The sequence below is a fragment of the Acomys minous genome (genome assembly GCF_964271855.1).
Source record: "Acomys minous genome assembly, chromosome: 4".
Taxonomy (NCBI): domain Eukaryota; kingdom Metazoa; phylum Chordata; class Mammalia; order Rodentia; family Muridae; genus Acomys; species Acomys minous.
Window position 1 is genome coordinate 94,054,014 of NC_140486.1, and position 26,939 is coordinate 94,080,952.

A 26,939-nucleotide genomic window follows, 5' to 3' on the forward strand; every position below is an offset into this window, starting at 1 on the left:
GCAGAAAAGGCCTTAGCTGTGTACAGTTCTTTATGCTCCAGACATGAGGTGCCGGGACTATTCACTTAAGATGTCAGATCCTTCATCCAGCTCTCACTGGAGAGGAAGGTGCACAGACAATGGCGAGGATCTCCAGCATTTTCACTCCTCTTCATCTCAGTCTTTTAAAATGAACTGTGTATTCTTTCTAGATATATCAAGAGTCCTGTGATTTCCCCGCTAAAGTGCATACAACTAATGTTTTTAAAAGATAGTTCCTTTTTTGTATCTTTTTAAAATAATTAAACATTCTTAAATTTTTTACATATACATTTATATTATTACACATATGTACAATAAACTACCTATAGCAAGAAGAACCATGACACAATCAGGAATTATATAAGTGTTATATTCTTAGTGTTTTGGCTATTTGTATTTAAATGATATTTTCATTTGTATCATTTTTAAAAATTGCAACCACCTTTAAGGTAAATTTTAAAACAACCCCCCCAAACAAACAACTAACCAACTAATTAAAAAAGCCAAAGACATGTGGCTGTGGAATTTTACTTTACTCTAAAATAACTGCAGTTAGATGGAAATCTGTTACCCCAAAACACTGGAATGCTGCTCTTTTATACACACACACACACACACACACACACACACACACACACACATATATACACACACACACACACACACACACATCCATACATACAAGACAGTTGTACACATACACAATGAGTGTCCAAACTACTGTACATTATATTAAAGTAGTTTTTAAAACTGTTTGAACAATAGTTTTCAAATAAACCAATGAAAATGAATATTCATTTTCATTTCCATTCTTTTATATACTTTTCCTTTTCAGTTCTCTAAAAATTAAACATTAAATAGGCCATAGTCAATGCAACCTGCAGCCCAGCTAAGTTCACCAACTATGGAATCTGCCTACAGTACTCACTGGTGAAAATCTGTGCTCTGTTGTCTTTAATAGAACTTATATATTAATTCTTATTTGACCTGAGACAAAAAGTACTTGTTTTTATTTTTGTTGCTGGCTGGCTGTTGTCTTCATCCCCCAGTCTGTAATTATACCAATTCCTCTTTTAGCTAATATATGTTTTCATATGTTAGATGTGTAAATTATACACATGTAAAATATGTATAAATTATCTTAGCCAGAATTTTTATTGGTATTTACTGGAATATTTGGTCTTTAATCATCTTAACTACTGTTCATCTTGGGTTGAGCCTGTTGAGACTCAGATTTCAATACTTGATAATCATGATGTTTTAGAATGCTCTTATAATGTTTATATTTGGGGTTGGAAAGATGGCTCAGAGGTTAAGAGCACTGGCTGCTTTTCCAGAGGATCCCTGTTCAATTCCTAGCACCTACATGGCAGCTCACAACTGTCTGGAACTCCAGTTCCAGGAGATCTGATGCCCTCACACAGACATACATGCAGGCAAATAACCAAAGCACATACAATAAAACAAATAAATTATTTAAATGTTTAGATTTGGAAAAACCCTATAATTCCAGGATCAAGTGATAAATGTAATATACATTATACATACTATAAAATACACTTGTGAACACTATGGACATTAAATGAGGACAGAATATGACCTTTGAATAAGAAACCATGTGATCAAGTTCATTCATTTACTGCCCATTCATTCACTCAGTCATTGGGATTTTTTAAAAAGATGTCCCTGACCTAGAAAAGCTGCTAGCTCTTACAGTCAAACTACTAGGTGTGTCCTAATCATACCTGCACACACACATCATTGCCAAGTCATTGTCAATCATTGAGGAAAGTCAAGGCAGCAAGAAAAACAATGACCTTAGAGGAAAGCTACTTACAGGCTCATTTCCCCTGGCTTTCTCAGTTACATTTTTTTCTAGATCCCAGACCCCCTGCCTAGGTATGGCTTGGCCCTCCTATATCAACTAACAATTAAAAGATAGAGATTGATTTGCACTCAGAATTTTAGACGCACCAAGACAGGAGAGAGATTTTCTTCAAGGCTGTCAAATACAAATAGCCAAAAACACTAAGCCTGTAACATATAATTTAGGTAATTTCTGATTGTTTCATGGTTCTTCTCTCTATAGGTAGTTTATTGTATATATGCATAATAATGCTACTGTATATGTATAAATATAAAATAAAAAATTTAAATACAAATCTGAAAGCTAAAAAAGAAAATGCCCTCATACATGCTCCAAGGCCAAAGTGATGGAGGCAATTTCTCAACCATCTTGCTTTCTGGGTTAGCATTTCTCCAGTTAGTATCAAGTTCAGAGTAGCTAAGCAGCACAAGGATTAAGAGACCCAAGATGGAAGATAAACCAGAGTCAGAGAAAAAGTAGGAAGGCTTTTATGATTTAGGATGAGTAGAAAGGAACTGAGGCTAAGACAGAATGGGAGATGGGACCTGTGGCCCCCTCATGCAGAGCATCCCCTTGAGTGGAGTCCCATGGCTAGATGTAGAATGAGCCTTCTTTTTTTTTCTCTTGAAACATTAAAGGATCATATATATATGATATATATATATATTGATATATATATATATTGATATATATATATTGATATATATATTGATATATATAGAAATAAATATATATATATATATTCAGTCAAAATGAATTCTTTAGCAATCAATTAAGATTATCAATAAATTAGTGAAAGAACTATGTGAGGTGATCTGTTTGAATTTCCTAGGTTTGAAATGTCTCGGGACCATTTTACCACTGACAAGCTTTCATCTTCTGACAGCTCTCTTGTGATGTTAAGCACTAGTAAGTGGCTAACAGCTAATCAGTCAAAACAGTGAAATCGGCATGCAGGTGCAACGGCTAATTTGACATCCAGAATTTGTAACTCGAACAAGGCAATGCCTCACCTCGGCTCTGATCATTCTCCTGAGGGTTGCTGACAACTAAATCCGTCTACCCATTTGGATATTGTAGCTATGTCATGGTAACAAAAAGACATCAGGGAAGTTTCCATCTGCAGCACCATGGAAGAATCTGTGTTAGATGATGAATGGATGTCATGATCTGACCTACACTTGTTTAAAATTATTATGATTTATTCTTTCACAGCCACAGACATGCATGTATATATCATGCACGTCGCTCACGTTATCCTCTCTCAATTAGACTTTTCGTGAATCCCTTCTTTCCAACAGTAGCTTTTTCATACCACCATGTGAGGTGTGTGTGTCTGTGTGTGTGTTTGTGCGTGCGCGTGTGCGCTCATGCATGCAGGAACACACCTGAGTGTGTCCCATCACATTTAATTAATCTTGCATGAATAGACATGGATGCAGGTTATTTTTATCTGACAAGGGCAACTTGAAAAATCTACCATTGAGAAATATGATTCCCTGTCCCCAAACAACCACTAACTGCCTGGAGCTCTGAAAAGCTGTTGGTTCTCCTTTCTTGTTCCTTCTTGCTTAGTCTTATTAATCCCATTTATAACAGGAAAACACACACCGAAAATAGAAAAAAAAATGCTATCTTATGGAAGGCCACTAAAGTTGGAGCAGGAGAAAATGTAGGGGAAATGGTTTCCTCCGTGATCAGCTGTCAGAAGAAAAGCTCAGACGTCTCAATTGAAGTCCCTGTCTCCAGTAGGTTGCTTTCTGTGTATACCTAGCTAGACAGTATGCACACATTCAAAATCCATGTCGCCAACACAGCTCCCTCTCCTCTCAGGTACTCGTTAGGCCTTTCCTTCCTTTCCTTTGGGAATAGCAATGGCCCAGATTCTCCAGTTGATCTGCTTTTCTGCTAGGATTGGAGTGTTTAATTAACCTAGCTTCCATCAGCGAGCTGCAGTAATGAGCTCGCGTCAACCACGAATCAGCACACATTTGCTGCATACTCCTTATTAAATGCGGAATTGTTGTTCGTTTACAATTTTCTAGGAAAAATGACTCCTTAAAAAATTATGAGAAGTTTTTAAATATTTTACAAGTGAACTCAGTTTTACTTAAGAACACACACACTCACAACACACACACACACACACACACACACACACACACACACACACACACCAGCTAGTGGCTGATCACAATTGTTCCCTAGGTTTCCACATTACTTCTTTGCAAAGAGATTAAATGACTTACTTGAAGAGGTTTTCAGTCTTCTTTCTATTTGTGTTCAATAATGCATAATGCTAAGCAGATTGGAATTCCTTCTTTAAAGTGTTAATCTCCTACTTTCTCTTATAAATGCACCTTTCAAAAATTCTGGACATCCAAGAGAGATCAGTTTTCACAGCTCATTCATTGGTCCAGAAGCTGATGGTGATTTCACGTCTACAGAATGGCTCATGTCCAAATACTCCATGGTTATACACTTTATACATGTTTTTGTCCCAGCTAACTATGCCTGGAATAGAACGATTCTTTAACTCATGCCAGTGAAGAGTGTAAGCCATAGATTCAGCATGCTACACCACTTCTCTTCTTGAATGACTCTTTTGATTTTAATGAGACATATTCTAGGTCATAGAAGCCTACTTTTAAAAAATGTAATGGTTAAATATTTTTATCTGATTTCTCCTGCTTGAGTTCTATAGCCTTCTTGAGTTATAATGCATATTCACTCAAGTTCAATATGAATATATCATGCTCTTACTCAGAGAAATGCACAGCAGACCAAGTATTACGGGAAATAAAATGACTGTAAGATATAGCCCTTTCCCTACCCGCCTTTCGTCTTAATAATGTTTTTTTTTTAAATTATGAGACATTAAAACGAGTTACAAATCGTCACAGAAGTACAAGGGCAGTTTGCAAAAGCCCTATCACAGATAAAATGTTAATGGTTCCGGGTAGAGACTCCAGAGTGAAACTAATATTGTTTTATGGAATTTTAGAGGAAGCCTTTGTAGAAACTGAGGACTTTAGACAAGAAGTCTCAGGCCACCTGGAAGTCCACAGAAACACAAAACATAGAAGCAGAAGAGACTTCAGTTTTACTGGCTAATTTTTCATTTAATGAGTAGGAAAACTGTGGCATGAAAATCTTATCCAATATCTCAGCACTTTGTGGTTGGTAAAAGGACTCTGCCCAGCTGGAGCAAGGGGATCACTGCTCTGAGAGGCCTTGCCCTCCTCCCATAGTCTCTCTGCTTTGCTAAATAAAACAAAACGAAACTGTTAGGTTACATCCTGAAGCTACCCTGCAAGGTTTATTTGCTTCTTTGGCCATTTCCTCCTCCTGAGGCTGACTACCTGGGCCCAGTTATCAGAGCATTTAAGTCCAACAGTCAAAAACTCCCTTTGGCTTTCCTCATTAACATGTGCAATCAAGATGTATCACCAAATCCTAGCCCACTCCAACAGAGACCACCCCTTTTTTCTCTTTTTAAAAGTGACACCTGTGAGGTCATTTACTGCTGACTTTCTGCCAGAGTCAGAAGGCAATCACTTTAACTTTTCATCCGCACTTAGTAAAGGATCTCCCTGTGAATACAGGTGATTGGGTGGGGCTCTTTGGACACTATGTCATCTGACATCTAGATTTGTTCTAAATACCGAAGTCATTTAGTCAAGTAAGAGACCATGCATCTGGGAATGAAATATGGCACTAGGAACCATTTTACCTAAATGTGAATTCATTAATTATATTTGCCAAAGCTTTCAAAATTCATGACAATAAATGAAACTCAGATAACAAATGTTATTTTCATCTATCTGAGCAAGAAGGAAAGAAATAAGTTGTAGTATACTTCACCTGTGTAACTTAGGCATAACCAAGAGAGTCTTTAAAAAAAAAAATAGACCAGTGTAGTTTATCTCTGAATTGTCAATGTGACTTGATTTTAGAGTCTAAAGCAGCAAGGGTTCTTCTTAATGGAGAGAATTGCTGGTTAAATTGCTGACAAGAAATTGCACTTAAAGACCCAGCAGCCACTGAATATAAACACTAGGGATAAACATGTCTGCTTGCATCCATCAGAGACAGCTGCAGAGGATCCCCAGAAAGGTAAGCAATTATTTATGAAATTATGTTTTCTTCGGTGATTCTGAACTGCAATTCTAGGGTAAACTGCACGAGGAAAACAGACAATGGCTCCATCCTAATTACCAAGAAGTGGAGTGAATTTTCAAAATCAAGGAATTGTAGCTATTGTTTTTGCTTAACCCTATCACACCCCGAATAGACAGTGTTTTGGCTTTAAAGTAAGACTGATTAAATAGACCAGGCCAGCACATTCTTAACAAACTATTTTGTCTGGTTTTGTAATTTTAAAGGTAGGTGTCTGGCGGGAGAGGCTCACAAATCTAAAGACAAAGGAGGTGCTGCTGAGAGCATTCACCAATGGTCTGTTGGACTCCTGTTTACTGGAGTTCGTTTCCGGATCATTTGTTGTGAGGCTGTCCTTGCCTTTAGCTCTTTTATTTTTGCTGCTGCTGTTATTTTTTTAATATGTGTATGACACATGTGTGGTATATGTGCGTGTGTGCAAGCACGCAAGTGCATGCATTCCTGTGTGCGCGCGCATGTGTGCATGTATCCTGCTTTGTCACAGAGTCCCTCACTGAACCTGGAGGTAAGCTGATAAAAATGAAGCCCCATGGATCCTCCCGTCCCTGTTACTCAAAGCAAAGCATTACCATTAAAGGGATATGCGCTCTTTTTTTTTAGGTGTTGTTTTTATTAATTTATTCATATTACATCTCAATGGTTATCCCATTCCTTGTATCCTCCCATTCCTCCCTCCCTCCCATTTTCCCCTTACTCCTCTCCCCTATGACTGTGACTGAGGGGGACCTCCTCCCCCTGTATATGCTCATAGGGTATCAAGTCTTTTCTTGGTAGCCTGCTATTCTTCCTCTGAGTGCCACCAGGTCTCCCCCTCCAGGGGACGTAGTCAAATATGGGGTACCAGAGTTTGTGTGAAAGTCAGTCCCCACTCTTCACTCAACTGTGGAGAATGTCCTGTCCATTGGCTAGATCTAGGTAGGGGTTTGAAGTTTACTGCACGTATTGTCCTTGGCTGGTGCCATAGTTTGAGCAAGGTCAGTGTTTTTCCTGGGTGCTGGGGATCAGAATACTGGTTGCCATGATTGTGTTGAAAGCCCTCATACCTGCTGAGCCACCGTCCTAGCCACAGCTTAGTTTTGAATCAGTGTATTAGTTCCCCTTGGGGAGGTCATGGACCACCAATCTATTGTATAGCGGTGGCCATAGTATCAGCAGCCAAGGACAGCAGATGCTAGATTTCTCAGGGCAATGCATCTAGTGCAATGACAGGTCAGGACCAAAACCTCGACTGTCTCTATCAGGTTAGTTTGTAAGCAGGTCTGTGAGGAAATTTTTAAAAGATTTATTTATTTTTTATTTTGAATGTGAGTGTGCTTTACCTGTAGGTATTGTCTGTGTGCCACATGTAAACCTGGTGCTCACGGCGGCCAGAAGAGGACACCAGATCCCCTGGAAATAGAATTATATGTGGCTGTATTGTGAATGCTGGAAGCTAATCTTGGGTACCCTGTAAGGGAAACAATGTACCCGAGCCATCTCCGCAGCTCCAGTGAGGGATTTTCTTGCTTGTTAAGTGATTCAGAAGAAAATAGCTCACTACTGATGGCACCATCCCTTAGGAGGTGCTCCTGGGGAGCATAAGAAAGCTAACTAAACAGGAGCCTGCAAGCAAGTGAACTGGAAAGTGAGCCCAGCAAACAATGTTTCTTTATAGTTTCCGCTGTGCTTCCTTAACTATAAAGTGAATCCCCTGGTCGGAGATGACGCTGGTGAAATAAGCAGGCCTACTGCCTGTCTTCAGGCTCCTGCCTCAGGTTCCTGCCTTCCGTTCCTGCCTTGATGTCCTTCAGTGGTGAGCTGACGTATAAGCCAAATGAATCCCTCCTCTCCCTAATTTGCCTTTTGTTAGAGAGTTTTATCACAGCAACAGAAACCAAACTAGAGAATGTGTCTCTTCTAGATATTTAAAAGTAATGTTTACCGGTATAAATTTTATGATATGCTTTCTACTTTAATTAAAACCAAAATCATGATATTTTAAAAAGAGTAAACACTTTTTTTTACAATTACTTATCAAATGAGCAAAAGGGGAAGGAAAGAAGATACTGATTTTACTTTTATTCCCTAAAATGTAAAATAACCGTGGGATATTATTTCAGAAAACTTAATTACACTTGAGTCATGAATCTTTCACTACTTTGTGTCTCTCATTCTTATGATATCAACGAGTTCCTGCAAGCCCTGTCAGGCTAGGGTGAAGGAGGGAAAGTGTAGCTGAAGGCATTGCAGTGACAGGTACCAGCTAACCCACATTTATTAACAATTTTGATTCTTGTGTATCATGTGATGCTTTAAAATTTTTTATTAATTTATTCATATTATATCTCAATGGTTATCCCATCCCTTGTATCCTCCCATTCCTCCCTCCCTCCCATTTTTCCCCTTACTCCCCTCCCCTATGACTGTGACTGAGGGGGACTTCCTCCCCCTGTGTATGCTCATAGGGTATCAAGTCTCCTCTTGGTAGCCTGCTATCCTTCCTCTGAGTGCCACCAGGCCTCCCCATCAAGGGGACATGGTCAAATATGGGGCACCAGAGTTTCACATGATGCTTTTAAGAGCACTTCTGATTTTTTTTTAGCATCCAAGTAATATTTTTTTCTATCTTACTCTACATTCAAAGAGAACAGAAGTTTTGGTTATTCATTCCTACTCCACATTCTTCCTTCTCCCATTTATGTAGAATAAAATGCCAAGGCTAATGAAACTCAGACCTTGACTCTCTCTCTGAAGGGTTGAAGCACAGCTGATAACTGATGGAAAGGGGCCCAGAGCTTGGCTCCCAAAGGCTGCAGAGGACCCAGGTCACTCTTCCATGCACAAGCTTTGTGTTTGAAGCATGTGAATCTCTTTCCAAGTCAGATAGTGGTGTCTCTGATACACATCCCATAGACTGATACTAACAGATGTATTTTTTTCCTCCTGAAATAACTTCATTAGTTAATTGTCCCTTTTATACATAGTTTCTCTAGCTATTAGCACAGCTGACAGCTGGAAGTGTTAAGGGTTCCTCCAAAGGTAGGGAGATAGGTAGGGAGAAAGCCCAATAGTTTACCAATCCTAAGGAAAACTCATAATTTCACAGGAGAGTTGTGTATCTTAGAAGTAAATAATGTCTTCACATTTTTCTTTTCTATCTCCCAAACGACTTGATATGGATCTGCATTTTGATGTGTAGTGTTTGGTTAGTCTCTATAGTGCCCAACTTCTGTGTTGTAGACAACAGTAGCATACCAGAGTGCCAACCAGTGATTTTACTAGACATTGACATTGTCATACATTCCTGCAGGCAAAAACTGTCTGAATTCAGAACAGCTCTATAGACAGATTGCTCCTAAGAATTTTGAGTGTTTGAGTGATTTGAGATGTTGAAGTTACATATCTATATAATTTGGGTTTCATGTATCTAACATGAAATGTAGAATCCCCCTAATTTTTAAGTTAAATACTTGAAATAATTTAAAAATAATTACATGTATGCTATATGTATAGGTGTCACTCAAGCATGTCTGAGTCATTAAAAACTACTGACTTTTAGCTAGGGCATAAAAAGATGGGGGAGCTACCACTTGATTAACTAATGCACACATATATCTTTCCAGGTAAAGGTAATAAAAGCAGGAAACGTCACTTATAATTACCAATAACGACAGATCAATTGAGGATGCTGTGGTCATCTTCAGCATCAAAAGTGTCGGGGCCTTCTTTTCTCCTCATATAACTAGTAGAACTATATAAACAGATAACCAGATTGCATGGTGGGCTCATCTGACATATGTTGATTACATCAGTGTAGATGCCTAAAGCATTTTAAATAAAAACAGGAGCCAGTGTGACTGAGTGACCTGGACATGGAGACATCTGACCTGGATCTTCACGGGACTGTCTATTGCCTTACGGTGTCAGGCATGCAGGGCACACAAAAGAGCTAAGACACTGAAGTTTACTTGTCTTTAAAGCTCACACCTTAGCGGCCTCACAGCATGTACACAACAATGGAGATAGGAAGTACATCTGAAACATAAGACAACAGTATGGTGCTTAAAGATTCATTTTATTTTTATTTGTGTCTGTGTGCTGTGTGGTGTGGTGGTGGTGGCTGTTGTTGTTGTTGGTGTTGTTGGTGTGTATTTGTGTATGTGTGTGTTTGTATTCATATGTTTGTGTGCTGTGTGGTGAGATGGTGGTGGTGATGTGTGTGTGTGTGTGTGTGTGTGTGTGTGTGTGTCTGTGTGCGTATATTTGTCTATGGTAGAGGCTGTGTTGGCACATGTATATGTGTGTTGTGTACTTGCCTACATGTGTACAGACGGCAAAAGTCCTAGAGCAGGAATCAGAGGCAGCTGTGAACCACACAATGTACAAACACTCTTAGCTGCTGAGAGATCTCTCCAGACTCTACCATGGTGTGTAGTAGGGAACTAATGAGTCTATGCTAGTTGACAGTGAAGGGAAGCCTGCAATAATATAAAATGTGTAGACAGAAGTATTGCTTAAAACATAAGGAATATATTAATATAATATAAGGTTTATATTAAAAGGAAAGAAATCGCAAACATTTTCCAGTTTGCTTTCTTTCCTGTAAGATTTCCTGACATCCAAGTTGGAGCAATCTTACTATAAAAGGTAAATTCTGACTTTGAATAATTCTGGAGGTGAATGGTTAGGCTCCTCCAAAGCTTTTACATAAAAATCTTATGGTGTTTGCCATTAAACTTTTTGTGGCCATTGTAAGAATTTCAAGTTTTGCCTTAAAATACCTTTTGTGGGGTAGGACATGTTATAACTTGGCAGGCTGCCATTTAAAATCTTTGTCCTTAGTTACCACTTAAAACACTCTTTTTAGCATGCCAAAAAAAATTTTTTTTAAGTCTGTGCAGGTTGACATTGGATCTAAAAGGACTCAGAAGGAAGTGCCCTGAGCTTTGCATGTACATAAAGGGGCCTTGCTCAACTTACTTTCTGCAGGCTCTTTGGACCTTCGGCCGCTGGATGACTTCCGCAGCAGGCTCCGCCCTGAGGTAAAAAGGCTGGTGAGCTCCTCCAAAGGACTGGTAGGTGTCCTGGACCTGGAGCCGCTCTGCACAGCACTGTAGGTGTTTACCGCAGCGTTGACCATCTTGGCCCCATCTTGCGACACGGGTCTGGGGGTTGAGTGAGGCACTGAGGGGGAACTCCTTGAGAGGCTGCTGGAATGCACAGCATCATAGGGGGGAGGCCTCTTGAGGCTCAGGGGTGTCAGGGACCTCCCCATGCTGACAGGGGACGGGGAGGTGGAATGACTTTTTGGATAGCCATGGGGAGACTGGGTTCTGTACAAAGTGGATGGAGGTGGAGGCGACGAGGAGAGCACAGACGCGGTAGGAGCAGGGCCCAAGGCTCCGGTCTGGTCCTTAGTATGGCTGGAGCTGTGTGATGGCAGTGAGGATGGACATGCTCCAGGTGGCTGTTTCATGTAAGACACGTTTTCTAACACAGGAAGCTTTGTGACCTCCAGAGGGGTCAGCGGAGACTCATCCGAATTGGGAGAGCAGTGTACTGGGGCTGGTGGGAACACCAGCAGGGGTGGTCTATGAGAAAGCAGATTGGGGAAGGGTGGGGGTATCTCACAAAGCAGGCCCTTAGGAGTACATGGTCCTGAAGACTTGACGAAGTCCAAGTCAGGCACCGTGGGAGTAGCACACTGCGAAGAACAACTGTGATGGTCAAAGTCACATTTGGAGTCATGGCCTAGGTCGTCGAAAATGGGGTATTTCATCTCCTCATACACAGCCTCACTCTGGTCATCATCTTCCTTCCTGAAGTCTCTGAGAATGTTCCCAACCATCTCGATGTACACAGGCTCCTCCTCTTCCGGGTCTACCGCTGGGCTGCAGACCTGGGACAGAGATGAATCTCGCGGGAGCGAGGTCCTCCTTGGCACATGTTTCTTGATGTAGGTTTCATCGAAAGATGTGCTAAGTTGAGTGTTAGGATTCCGTTTCGGTTTGGGAGGGGGGATTTTCTTTGAATATTCATCACTGTGGGGTCTTGGCTTGGCAGACACTGAAAGAAAAAAAGGGGGAAATTGGGAAGTAAATCAGGTGATTGTAAAAGGAAAGCTTTCAAATTTGACCTGTGCTTGGGCTTTCTGCAATTCTTTGAAGGAGTAATCCGCTGCACTTCCAGCTCCAGACATCCGTGCTGGGGTGGGTTGGTGGGTGGGGCTCCCCTTTTCTGAGGGCAAGGGGAAGTAGGAGGGGGGAAAGGGTGGAAGGAAAGAAAGAAGGGAGTGGCCTCCGGTCTGATATAAAGTGAATATATAAATTTTAAAAATAACACTAACTCTTAGTCAAACATAAAGTCTTGATGGTAGAATTGCACCAACTCAATTTCAGACTAATTATTATCCACATACTTAGCCAACACTGATAAATGCAGTAGACCTGGGGCTGATCGCTCCTCTGCCTTGTGATTATAAATGAAAAACTTCCAAGTGAAGCTTCCTGGATAATGACATATTAAAAATTAACTCCGAAGGATGCAGTGAGACTGAAATTGGAGGTGATGAGGAGAAAATAATGTACAGTCACCAAGAATAACAGAAATTGCGATATTTTACTGGTGTGCCTGTAACACATGCTTCTGCCTTTCATTTAGGATTAAAAAAAAAAAAGCTTACCCTACTGGATGTAATCTCTGTGCTGATGTAAAGAAATAGCTCTTATGAAGATAGATCAAGACTTCAGAGAAATTGCCATGAAAAATCTTATGAGTCTAAACAAGCTAATCTCTAGATCACCTGCTACAGTTTAGGATGTATTTATCTGCTTTTGTTCAGAAGGTATCTTAGGCTATCCCAAATGATATCTTGGTGTGAGTTTCTTAGTGATGTTTTGCTCTTACATCTGAACTCCCCGGAGAGTTTTGAAAGCAACTAACCAAGGGACAATTCATAATCTTCAATCTCTGTAGAAACTGGAAGCTTGTGATGGGTGTGTGTCACAAGCATTCACCTCCCTCTAGGCCGGAAGTCCCGTCCCTGCTCCACACCTTTTAAGAGAACACAACTTGTAACACATTCCCGTAAGGCACACTCAGGTGGAAAATGTCTGCAGCTAAAGTCTGGCATGTATCAGGCAGGGGAGATTCTGGAATCTTGTTAGTGTCTGATCACCTCGTTGGTGTTCATCAGTACTCATAATGATTATCCCCTGACACAATGTGGCAGGCCTTAGTGGCTTAAGAAGATGGCAGGGTATGAGGTGAGCTGACGTCAGAGCCCACAGGTACCAAAAACTTGGAGGAAGTTAAGCAGACTTAAGAAGGTGTCAAGGCATGAATCAAGAAATAGCGAACTTCTCCTTTGCTGTTTTCAAATCACTTAGCTTACGACACAAATGCTTTTCTAAAATCTACTGAAGTATAGAAATATTCTAAGTGATAGTTATGGTACTGCTTTGTGCATCCACTGTGTCTTTAATATGAAACTAATCAAATATTCGATATTGACTATGTGTTTCATTTGTCTGGGTGATTCACAATTTCAAATATTTGCTTCCATTTGCCCTTGATGATGACTATGCTCACAATGATCAAACAGCTTTTTGAACAATGTTTTCAAGTCATCTAATTTTTTCCTTTAAATATTACTACCGAAAACTAGCTGTCATTTCCCAATGACTAGCCTAGTGTAAATCTTTAGTTCCCAATGTAAAAAGTTTACAGGCATAATGAAGTGGGAACTAGCTAGTCAGTTACTCTGCAGAAGGGACCAAAGCTACCGCTAGCTCTTCCTTCTATCAACGAACTTGTCATGAATCTTGTTATATTAAACAAAATTCAGATTATAGATACAAAATATTTCAAATTGGACTAATGTGTAACTAACTAGCCATAAACAAGGCCAGTTTACTTGTAGAGGATTTTTGAGAGAATGAAAACTTCAAAAAAGGAAAGTCTACCTGGGAGTATTCTTTGAAGTTTATTTCCTGTTATCTTCAACCACAAGGAATCACTTAAACTAATGGTACTAGGAATATATTTCTCTTTGGCTGTTGGGGTCTAAAGGTGAGGAGCCATGTGAGCAAGTGTTTAGGCTGAGCCTAGAACTAGGATTATGCTATAAGGTAACCTTTGTAATGAGTGGGGTCAATGCCTGTGTTTTACTCAAATTGTGAGCAAATAACTCTTTTACATACAAAAAGGGACAAAAGTGAAATAAAGACCTTTTGTACTAATGAAATGAATAAAGAAATTTCTCATTTCAGAAGAAAGTATAGCATAATTAAGCTAGGACAACTAATCTTAAGAAATACAGACAAGCCCTTCAGCTCATGGAGACAATTTATGTTTGAACCAATTACAGAGGACTATGTATAAAGAAAACAAAATATGATACATGAATCTTCTGGTATCAGTGAGATGATCAAAACTGACCTCAGTCAGTTGCCATTGATTGAACTGTGGTCCTCTGGCATACGCAAAAAAAAAAAAAATCCTGTTTTAAAGAGGTCAGCCAATACTGTGAGACTTGGAGACAGCTGTGGTAAGCTTGGCAGGAGTCTGGCGAGTAAGGGGCCTTTGCAATAATTGGAAAAGTCTCTCCCCTCTCCTTAGATGTCATATCAGAACACAGGGAAGGCATCTATCTACAAGCCATGTACAAAACCCTCAGTAGAAGCTAAACACACAGCCCCATGATCTTAACTTCTAGCTTTCAAATTTGATCTGTGCTTGCGCTCTTTGCAATTCATTGGTGCTGGGAATCTTAAACTTCTAGCGTTAAGGACTACGGGGAAAGAAACTTCTGTAATTTGAATCACGTCCCCATTTTTTAAATGTCACCCTGAGATAGCTAAGACAAAACTATATTTATTGGCCACTGTGTAAATATTTAAGAGCCCCTTGTAGTCCAATGATGGGTACCTACTTAAATTCCATCTTCTGATATTAGAATAGTGTGAGTTCCTCTATTATTTTTAGATTTAATGAAGGTGATTTACAAGGCAGACTTTTAAATGTCTTTCCATCCCATTCCTCAGAGCATGCTGTTGTTGCACACAGCACTATTCAGGACAAATATCCACCCACAGGCTTCCACCACCAGGAGGGAAATCACGGTTCCTTGTGATATATGAGTCTCTGGTCTCTAATTTATGCCCAGACATAGACTGCCTAACTCTGATCCACTTTCTGGATGTCTGCTGCTCATCTTTGACACCTGGTTTTACACACATAGTTCCTGTGCTTGGCCAGCTCCTCACTAGGAATCAATTCTCTGGCTAGCCTTTCCTGGGGAAACCCCACCTGTTATGGGGGTGGGGTCGGGGAGCAATCTTCTTCTTCCCTCCCTTCCCTTATTGGTGAAAAGTGCCCAACTCCAGAAGATTCATATAACTCTAACAGTTCTTTCTCTGGTCCTCTGAGTTAGCTTTGTACACAAATTTTGAATTGGGAGAATAATGATTTACTTTTGAGAATAAATTATTAAATAAATTACAAATAATTGAATCTATTCCCTGGATATTGGCAAGGAGGTGGTTCCTACACTGCGTCTTTATCCCGCAACCTCCCAGGACCTCATAATTCATTTTGGAAAGTAAATTTAGAATGTGTCCATTCATTCATTCATTCATTCATTCATTCAATTACATCTTGATCATAGCTGCCTCCTTCCTCTCCTCCCAGTCCCACCCTTTGTCCCTCTCCTCCCTAACCACTCTCCCCTACTCCTCAGAAAAGGGAAGCCCCCCCACCTCATAAAGCCACCCAGCACATCAAGTAACATCAGGACTGAGTGCATCCTCTTGCCCTGTGACCTGGAGAGGCACCCCTCCAGGGAGAAGTGATCAAAAAGCAGGCAATAGAGTCCATGTCAGAGACAGTAGGAGGAAGGATAGAAGGACCTGGAGGGGACAGGAGCTCCACAAACCAACAGAGCCAACTAACCAGGGTCCAGAGTGGCTTATGGAGACTGAAGCACCAACCAAGGACTGTGTATTCATGGACTGGACCTAGGCCACATGGATGTGGCCAATAGGCAGCTGTGTCTTCATGTGGGTGCTTGAGTCCTTTAGTTATATTAGAATCTTAGTCTCTAAAGATCTTACTTTTCTCATTTTTCCTTGTATCATAGGATAGATCCATGATAATATGTTTCAACTGTCATATTTTTAAAATTAATCTATCTATAGAAAAGTCTGAAATTCTAGGTAACATTATCATGTAATTTATGCTACTTTAATCTATTTCTGGTGAAGTAAAAAGTACAAAAAATTAATTCTTAATGTAATTTTTCCTAAACCCCTTAAATAGTCTTGAGTTACATATGCAGATGTAGATTTTTTTTCTAATTAAAGTCACACACACTCACACACATGAAGACAATAAGAACTGCACTGCAGTTTTCAACATTTAACTGAATTCAACCATAAGAAAAGGGTGATTTTTATCATTTTAAATGAATTTGAAATTGTTTCTAATAAGCCCAAAGATAGAAGCAATAAATCCTGTTCAGCTTCAGAACACAAATTTTAAAGCTTAAAATAGTATAATGACAGTCTCATTGAATGAGCAGAAGGTGACATTTTTGAAATGAGGTACCTGAGCACAAAGGTTATGCGTGGCTTTCAGTCATGCCTTGATGATCTGTCTTTCACAGTTAATTTTGGAAATTCACCATGTCCTTTGTCAACTTATCCTTCAGAAATACATTTTTGTGTGTTTTTCAAAAGGGTAATATAAAAATATGCTTTAATATCTGTCAGTGTGAATAGCCTGTGAGGTAAAATAGTAACACAACACAGATCAGTGTTTTTTTTTCTCTCCCTCCCCTCCCCCGCAACCATGGCAACACTCTGGGACCATAGAGCTCCAGAGTTTGAAGGACAGTTAGAGATTTTTCAGCTCAGACTTTCATTCATTTAAAGCATGCGTGTGTGTGTGTGTGTGTGTGTGTGTGTTTATAATTTGTTCTCACATGCCTGCATAAAGCATACTATTCTTTGTTACCCCACATAACCTCTCTTCCACCTTCAACCACCTCTTCCCTACTAACCTCCCATGCTTGCGTCTGTTCATTTTATTTTGTGACTAGCTGTGTTCATCCAGGGCCTTTTGTATGGCTGTGGGTTTAGAACTATCAGTTAGAGCCTTGCTGTGGCCATACAACAGAAGACGCTGCTTCTGCAACTCCCGGAATCTATCAATAGCTCCTAGTTGAACCCCTCCCCTTTTCATGACTGATTGTCAGCAGGGCCAGTCTTGTGTGGATTCAGCACAGGTAACTAGAGTAGTCAAATTATATATTGCTGATAAGCAAATATGAATTGCACACCACCTGTGCTTCTAGAGAAGAATAGTCCGAGTTCAAAATAATATTCTATATCTTTTGGGAGAAGCAAAGAAATACAATTCATGATCATATTTATGGTGTGTCGTAATGTATTGTTTCAAGTGGTATTCATCCATACAACAAGCAGAGCCAAAGTGCTTTGGAACTTGCTGTAGAGACTTATTTAAGCAATAATGTCCACACTATGTGATGCCGGCACAGGTTGCTTTTGAAGGTGAGAGACACATTTCCCACTTGCAGGGGGAAATTGTGCTCACAATAACTCTTCACAACTCACAATTCCACAGCTTTGAGAGATATTTTTATTTTCACAGTCACAAGCTCCAAAATACTATCAACAATGTTTTGAAGACATTTGTTAAGGGATGGAAGTTGCAATGTCCTTTGGTCTAGTTACAGGAGGAATAAATAAAAAACACGATAAATGAACAGGACAGATCGAGTTTGAAGTTTCAGGACCTGTGCTACACTTCCAGATAAGGTGCCCAAACAAGCAGAGAATGCAAATTAGCAATGGAGTGGGTCAGATTAAACCAGGGCTGGCTCCTGGCTTAGCTATGCATTCTGGCCCATAGAGACTTTCAGCTGGGCAAGGCTTGAAGGAGCTTTGGCTTAAAATCAAAGACAGGATCCTAACCCAGCTCTGACTGACTTGAGATCTGTGACATTAGACAGATTGCCTTTAAAAATGTTTCTCATTGACTTTTTTTTTTTTTTTTGGTTGATATCCCTGGGAGGCCTGCTCTTTTCTGAAGAGAAACTGAGGAGGAGTGAATCTGGGGGAGTGGAGAGAGTGAGGGAGGGACTGAGAGGAAAAGAGGGAGGGAAATTGCTGTTGGGATGTAACATAAAAGAGAAGAATACATATAAAAAAATTTAAAAAGAATGTTTTTTACTTAGATTCATATTCTTCTCCCCTTTCTCGTCCACAAATATCTCGAAGTGTGTGTGTGTGTGTGTGTGTGTGATATTTTGCAGAAAACAGTGCTATTCTTTGCCTTACTCCTTAACCTACTGCTCATAAAATAAACCTAAACTCTCTAATTTTTGTTTGAAAATAAAACCAGAATAAGCTTGATGGTGTGAATTCATTTCATATGGTGAATGTCAAGGTTGTTTCTTGAAATCATACTGATACTGATGTATATAGGCATTCCCTATGTCACACATAGTTCTTACAGGTGTGGTGAGAAATGTTTAAATAATCTTAACTCAGCAAAGATGATCTCTGTTTGGTATTCTTCAGTAACAGTTACCTCTAGTTCGATCTGCACGTGCTGTTTCCCGAGCAGTGAAGTCTACTTCCACCTTCTTTCAAGAAATCCGCCAACCTACCTTGTACTAGGAAACTTAACCTCTCTTAGACCACTCTGCTGGAAGGGAGCCCAGGCTACCCATAGAAATAAGAAAAACAGAACCACACAATGAAAAACAGATGAATGAGCCCAGCAACGCTGCCTCACTTATTTCTAGAACAGAAGACATTCAGCCACGGGAAGACCGTTCCCACTGTGTCTTTGTGGAGTTCACCAAGAAAACCATGGTTGAATTTGTATTGTTATTAATATAATGCAATAATATTATTATATCAGGCATGCCCAACCAGTTTCCATGAGCTGCAGGTATCAGGGTAGCAATGAATGTAGCCCAGTAGAAAATGGCAGACTTGCTTCAAACATCCTGACTCACTTGCATAGTTCTCTGGTACGAAATTTGTAGATGACAAAAGCTTCTTATGTGGAGATGTAAAAAGGTTGGATGCATCTGCTGAGGACAGTTCACTATGCAGTGATGCCTACTTTAAATCAATATCTGGAGTGATGCTGATCTAGCTTAGAACATCTTTGAGATGTAGAAGCAGTAGAGAGTTGAATGCCAGTGTGCTAGAAGGCTACATGTTTGTTGAGTAAATTGCTAGAGAAGGTAGGAAAATGGGAAATCCATGATACAGGTTGGGGAAGGATCAGGATGATTGTTGTCAGCCACCAGAGAGAAATATAAAACGTACATAATAAAATTATGGAGAGATTCAGAGGGATGTAAAAGCAACAGTGGGCTTCTTTTAGCTACATACAGTGAAAGACAATAGGGCAGAAGGTTGAGGAAAAAGAAGCTGCTGTGTCTTCAGGTAGAGATGAAGGGAAATGCATCTAGTGCTGTGATCTGTCCAGAAGCCTTCTCTGACAGCCAATCATTCCAAAAAAAAAGTAGTTTCAGGCTAACATCAAATTCAGAGCCATACCAGCAAAATCTTACCATGAGGATTAAAATTCAAAATCAGGACTATACAACCCATTGTTGAAAATTCTAAAGTATTTTAGGTCACGGACTCAGGGGTTTAAGATCTTGTACGTATTGTACAATAACGTCACCTTATCGTCACGTAGAGAGGACCTAGCTCAAACAGTTATTTTGCTTTTCATTTAATGAAATGAGGCTAATTTGATTAAAAGAAAGTTCATTAAAAGTATAAAGGTGATATAACACTCAGATTTTCTGGAGACAAATCAAAATTTAAATAAAAGAAGACTTTCAGAACTAAAATGCATGAAAGCTTCAAGTTAACAGAAAAACGATTCACTGTAGATACCACGAACTTTTTACGAAAGGGTAACTTGGAGAGAGAATTTTGCAAATCCAGGAGGCAAATAATAAGCACAGAGATATTATACCTAATCTAAGATCTGGTCAAAAAATATTTTCTGATCTCAAGAGTATAGGAAATGGCTACAAGCTATTTCTGGGATGCTGTGGAGTATTGAATTTTAGGTATGTTGGCTTATTTTTCCTCTGATTATTTTTTTGTCCATAAGTAAAGACAGCAGATTTTTTACTCCTGATATGCCAGCATGGTGGATACACATAGCTCAGATAAATTTGGCTTTGTGTTCAAAACCTTTTCATTGTAGGAACTATATAGGCAGGAGCTCTCCCTGAGAAGCGACTGATTTCAAGTCGATATCACAATACTTCTGTTGGACCACCAACATGAGGACATTTTAATTTACTATCCCTGTTTAAGCTTGAAGGCAAATTGTGGGAAACAAATAGTCTTCAAAGACAGCCATCTTTAGTTTCTTTCTCCCCAAGATGCGGTCCGTTCATCAACAGGTATTGGCTGTCTCTTTCTGCCTTAGATCGGAGTTGTACTTCCTTTTACCAATAGAAAGTAACCAAAGTGAGTTGGTGGGTCCCAGGCTGAAGTGTTCTTTACACTTCCAAAACTCACACAGTGTCACGTATGCAAATCCTAGTGAAAGGCCATAATAAGTATCTCAGTGTTTAGAAGAAACATTCTTAGAGGCAAAATCAAGTCTCAGAGTAATGAGAAATAATAAATTATTCTCTGGTCTATGGCATTTTGGGTCTGCTTAGCATACAACAATTGATAAATGAAATAATACAAAATTAATATCCTGTGCATGTGGATATCTCAGAAAAAAAGCTATTGCCATTTTCATAGAACTAAGGTACGTACTGTACTCTAAGGATACAGAATGCTTCCTTCCAAAATATAAAAATTAAGGAAGTAATATTTCTTCTTGAATGTTATCAAATTACCAGAGGGTGATTCAGAGAAAAGATATAAAGAGAAGTTACATACTCTATGGATCAAAACCTTAGATTAAAATCAGAGTGAAGGTATTAACATAAAAGAAATAGCAAACCAGGATGGAGCTAGTTATCCACAAAGAATAAAAGTGTAAGACACACCGAGCAAAGCTTTGCTGTCCAACAGAAGTTGTCAGATGCTATGGACATCAAATATATCTGTTATAGGCACAGCATGCTGCCTGAGACTTAAGTTAGCATCTTCATAATCCATATGAGGCATTTGTTGCTTAACTTCAGATTTGCTTCTGGATATTTTAATATTTTAATTCTAAAGTGCATGCACATGTTTTTTATTTAGAAACTACCATAGTTGAGTTCTGCCATCTCTATGGGCTTGGTTACTATGGTTTCCAGCAACTGTGTATGGCTTTTATGCCATCGTTAAGTCAAAGCACAAGTGAAACTGTGGTACCTGAACATGGCTGGCTGCTTTGTGTTGTTCAGACCTCAGCTTGAATGTCCCCTTTTCAGAGAATTCTTCATGGCTACCTCTCAAGCTACCAATGTGAGTTTCTTCTCCAACCTTTCTGATTAATTCAAGTGAATTACACCTGACTGTGCAAGTATGCCCCTTACCACACTTAACTCTGCTCTCTACAGAACTATGGATGATTCTGCGTGCAACAACCTTTGTCTAATAACTAAGATAAATAGGCTGGAATAATTACAAGCATGTATGTGACAAAATATTTTTTCACTGTTGAGTAACTGTGAGACATTTGACATTCTTATAGTCAGCTTTCAGACTTCAAGTATTCTCTACTGACCTTAAAAAGCCATGAGTGCTCCTAGAGATTGCTACTTCTTTAGGTATTATTTGACTCAATAGGAGAGATGATAAGATCAACAAGAGTGGTAACATTTGCAAAGGAAGTGTATGAGTGCAAGAGGTGTAATTGAAGGAGCACTCAGATTACCCATGTGGCAGCAGAAAGAAGGTTAACTATTTTATCTGCCAAAAAGAAAGGATGGTGAGAAATCGTAGTGCTCCTGTTTTCATTCACCACCTGACTCTAAGGGAAGGCCATAGAGACAAATGAAGATTCAATAAAAGGGAAATCAAGTGGATTCTGTAGTGTATACGGTCCAAAGATCTGTTAAATCTTGTCCCAACCCAGGAATCAGGAGTCCAAGTGACCATTTCCTGGTGAAAATTTTCTTTGTTGATCTAAAACTTAATATAGCGAAGCCATTACAAAAACAGCACCAATGTGTTATACATTCCTTTATAGCTACCGTCCCATGTGTGAGCGTGACATTTTACTGGGATCTCCGTGTAATAGGAAGAATAACACAGAATACATAACAGCTGACATGATCTTTACTTATCTAATAGCATGGCAGAGAGCTAACTCACCCCAAGCTGAACTGATAGCTGTGTGTTTTCCACAGGCATTTTTAATTCTTCATGTGTCCTTCATGTGAGCTAAAGCAGGCAGCCATTTTTTTTATGCTTCTCAGCTATGTGGGTTCACACTTTACTCTGCCATTTTCTTCTTTAATGCCTTCCTGAGATGACTCTTTTCCCACTCTCTATGGTCCAATTCAAATGACACTACCTTTTCCCTTCCTCCCTTTATAAATTCTGCTTTTTAAATTTCTCCTTTCTTATAGTGTACTAGAATATCAACTTCTTACTCCTAGACAATATGAGCTCTGACAGCAGAATTAACCCATTTTTAAGAGCCCCAAAACTTAACATAGATTTGCTCCCAATAAGAAATTGATCAATAATTAGTATCAATAACATTCACATGACAATTAACTCCAAATGTTTTCAAGTCCCCTTTCATACACACACACACACACACACACACACACACACACACACACACTCCTTTTTTTTCTGCTTTTCTTCCATCTTCAGTTTTATAAATGAAACTTTAAATTCCAAACATTTTGGAGAATGCTTAATCTTAAACATGAGATATATCTAGAAAACTAATTTAAATAAATATTGACACACATTACTACTTAGTGCTTCCCTGAGTATGTGTGCTACACTTGGTTTTCTTTCTTAATACAAATCACGTATAACCAGGGACCATCCAAATACCAGGAACTCCAAGTTAGGAAGAGCAGCACACACATTGAAAACTTAGAGGCATCCAAGCTATTAAATTACTGGTCATGAGTCTTTTTTTTCCTTTTGACCAAATACTCTTAAGTTATCTCTATGAATTGACAGTAGCTATCATTTGCTGCATCTCTGCCTTCAGTGAAAGGAAGTCACCAAATAAGTTGATTTCCTGTCTTGAGGGGGAAATGTGATAACATCAAAGCACGCATGGAAAATGCATGGTGCTGAGCACCCAATAGACACTCAGTTAATTTGGATTTCACCCAGGAGGATATTATGTTAAGGGAACGTACGATGGAAGAGAAATCCGATTAACGATTAGAACATTTCTCCTGTCCCTGGGGCGGCCAACCCTGTAGAAGCCAAGTCTCCCTGCAGTTCCACAGATATGGTCTCCTGGGGATTATCCTTTGTAAGTTTGTCCCGGTTGTGATATAAAGATAGAAATGTTTGTGATCTTTGTAAGTATGTGAGATCACAGGGAAAACAGCTTGAATTTCCAAAGCTGCAAAGCATTTTTCAACTTCACTGAAGCTGTGCTGATGTTTGCCAACATCTGTAAAGGAATTATAACTTCAAAGATGAAGGCAACATCATTAATATTATCAGTGCAGAAATCATTTATTCGATTCCTTATTTCTCTCAGTGTACTTTTGCAGGATTATATTTTGTGATTCTCATCACATTCCTGTAGACACTATTGTAAATTTTATTTTTTTTTTCTGACATTAAAATTTAGTTTTAAGAAAAACTGAATCACTTACCAAAGTTCAGAATGTGGCTCTGAACCCAGACTGTCTACCTCTTCTCTTGTTGTACAGTCAAAGAATAACTTGCCTAAAAGCATGGCAGTTCATATTAGATTTACAAATACAAAGATAAGTGTTGTTAGATAGCTATTTCTTTCCAATTAAAGTGTTCTCTCCTGTTGGATGAATGGAGACTTATACGACTCAGAACACTAATGACATTTAAAGGAAACTCATTCAACTTGGAAGCCTTGATAAGCCTAGAAAATACCAAGATTCAGAAAGATTCTCTCCAATGTTAAAAGAACAGTAAACAAGATTTGGAGTATAGGAGGGTCTTCAAGGGAATAGACCGCAAGTTGGGCAGAGCACACTAGCGATGCGACTTTTGTGTGCTGACATTCATACTGTGGTAGGCTCTTCTGTGATACAGCTACCTCAGAGATATTCATGCTCCAAGTTACCCAATGTTCCTATAGGTGACTATAGGGCACCCACTATTCACTAGCTTGGATGTAGTTGAAACTATTTCTTTAGTCTGCTGGTGGTGCCCTATCTGTGATTAACAGATATTTGTCCACATCTCCCTAAGAAAAGTCCCACAGTGGGAAGGTTTTAACCATGTTTAACATGTTCTTTTATGAACTGACTTATTCTTAACTTGAGTTGAATGTGTCAGTTGTATACCTAGGGAAAGTAAAGAATAAATTTTTTAAGCCTCATGGAACTCAGCTCTCAAAGAGAATTAGCAACGTTTCTTCATATGTCCATATGAAGATGTTAAAAGATGCTAGATTGGAGATGTCTCTCATATACCGTCTGGGATATAGGAAAGACTCAAAACACGGAAACAGTGTCTTTTACAATTATTGCCACTTTCTCTATAAATCTCCTTCTGGCTGCATAGGAAATGGTGTAATGAGAGCATGTGCTTTCACATATACTGCACAATTGTTTAACATGGAGCTATAAAAATTAATGGTGCCAGTATCAAAGAACTACCAGCTCCAGGAAATTGTAAAATGAGTGATTACCCAGATAAACATAGATTTTATGTTCATTGAACTGTCAGATCAATATTCCACCTTTATAGTGCAATAAGCTTCAACTCTGTGGTTGTCCATATTTTAGAACTTAGTTTACTCTGGAAAACAGAACATTCTTTTGGGATTATTTGCTATTACAGTGATGTTGGTGTTCCCATTCTTAGTTTTTATCATCTTCATGTTTTTTTCAGTAATATGGAAACTACAATTAAATATTTTTATAAACACTGCCACACACATTCTTAATAAAGTTTTAGTGTATAGGATACAGCAATAAAAGAAATGCACATTAAACAATTCTTATTAATTCTTGGCTAATTTCATACATGTGTGGAATGCATTCTGATCACCTTCTTCCATCTCTTATCTTTCTCCACCAGCATCATCTCCTCTTCCTCTTCCCTACCTCTGCTTTCTCCAGATTCATGAAGTTGGTTTTTTGTGTGACCCATGTAGTTCCGCCAGGGCCATCTGTGTCATCACAGGATTGGGGATGTTTGCTGAGCTTGGATGGTGTCAAAAGAATATGTGTGATCTAGCCTTTATTCAAATAGTTATGATGAATGCACCAGCTATTATTTGGTAGAATTTTAAGTACAGGTTTTAGGCAAGGCACTAAAGTTGGTGAAAAGGGGGGACAGGGAAGGCTTAGTGGACATGACTGCCCATGAAGAAGCTGCTTTTGACCCTATGATATCACAATTCCTGTAAAATGGTATGTTGAGGATATAGCAGATCATATGTAATATAAAAGAAATGGGGTAAGAGTGGGACCTAAGGACTTAAGAAAACTTGGAAACAGGGGGCTGAAAGGAAGAAGATAGGATGGGTTAGCCAATACTCAAGAACCACAAAGAAGGCTTATGAAACCCCATTACTTCATAACCTAATCAAAATATAGTGTATTTTTAAAAATCTGAACAGAAATATCACATATTAGTTATTAATATTACTACCATATTACTACCAGGAGACATGGTACACAGGGATTTTCTCCCTAATATCTTACCATAGAGGGCACAGAGGCACTCAAAACAGTACTGGCTATTGCAGTTGCTCTTGGTTGATCAGTATAACTAGATGGTAAGACCTTATCACTGAAAGCACCACATACAATCTTTGCAGGACACAAAGAACCCAATTTTAGACCAACCAGGAAACCTTCCCCACTGAACAACAGTCATATACAATAATATAGGTCCTGCATGCTACCGTAACAATCTTCCAGGCACGATGTGCTCATTGGTACATTAGTGGCAAGACAATTTATGGGGGCAAACAACTGTTCTTTTATCTGAATTAGGACCTTTATTCACAGTAAGGAATTAGTGTCTGAAACTATAAACATTGGGAAAAAAACATGGCTAGTGAAGTCATAGTCTCTAGGGGAGAACCAATTGATGTTGGTTTTATTAAGGGTCATGTTATCAAATTTATATACATATATCACTGCTGCCCTCAACCTTCGGAAAATCTTCTAATTAGAGTGGATAGCAGTTAATACAGACATGCACTGCTGTTCAAAGTGCTGAGAGTAAGTGACCCTGAGTGCATGGCCATAGATGGAGCTTGCGTAGCAACACCTCCCAACAAAGATTCGCGAAACAACTTGGAAGGGGGAGATGAAAGAATGCAAATGCCAGAGGATGGGCATGTGTGCTATGTCATGCTGTCTTCTGGACATGATGTAGCTCCAGTGATTACCTACATAAGATCAGTTAAAAGTTCCAGCACGTGATGGAAGAGAAGAACAGTGGATCCATCCTTAGTTGAGGATCTCTTGGCTAGTGATGGGGGCAGGAGAGTCACTTCTTTGTAGGAGTGTGGCCTCTGCAAGGTTATCCATGTACGACTGGGTGGCCTGTGTACTTCTCTGTAGTATGAATTGAACTTGTGATTTAAAAATAAATTTAAAAATTATACAAAGATGTCATGAAGTTGGGAGGACAAGTTAGGGGGGTAAACTGGAGGCATCTGTAAGGTGTAGTGAGCTGGGAATACGATGAAGATACATGGCATATATGTGTGAAAATTTTGAAGAATCACT

General features: G+C 39.3%; 1 protein-coding gene across 2 annotated transcripts in view; it reads right to left on the reverse strand.

Moving 5' to 3' along the window:
- The window catches only part of NYAP2 (neuronal tyrosine-phosphorylated phosphoinositide-3-kinase adaptor 2), a 242,195-nt gene that overhangs the window by 78,538 nt on the left and 136,718 nt on the right, over nt 1–26,939 (reverse strand). For both annotated transcript variants that reach the window (XM_084780642.1, XM_084780643.1), the window contains exon 5: nt 11,027–12,112. In XM_084780642.1, coding sequence (XP_084636768.1) covers nt 11,027–12,112 — 1,086 coding nt within the window. The remainder of the gene's footprint in view (nt 1–11,026; nt 12,113–26,939) is intronic.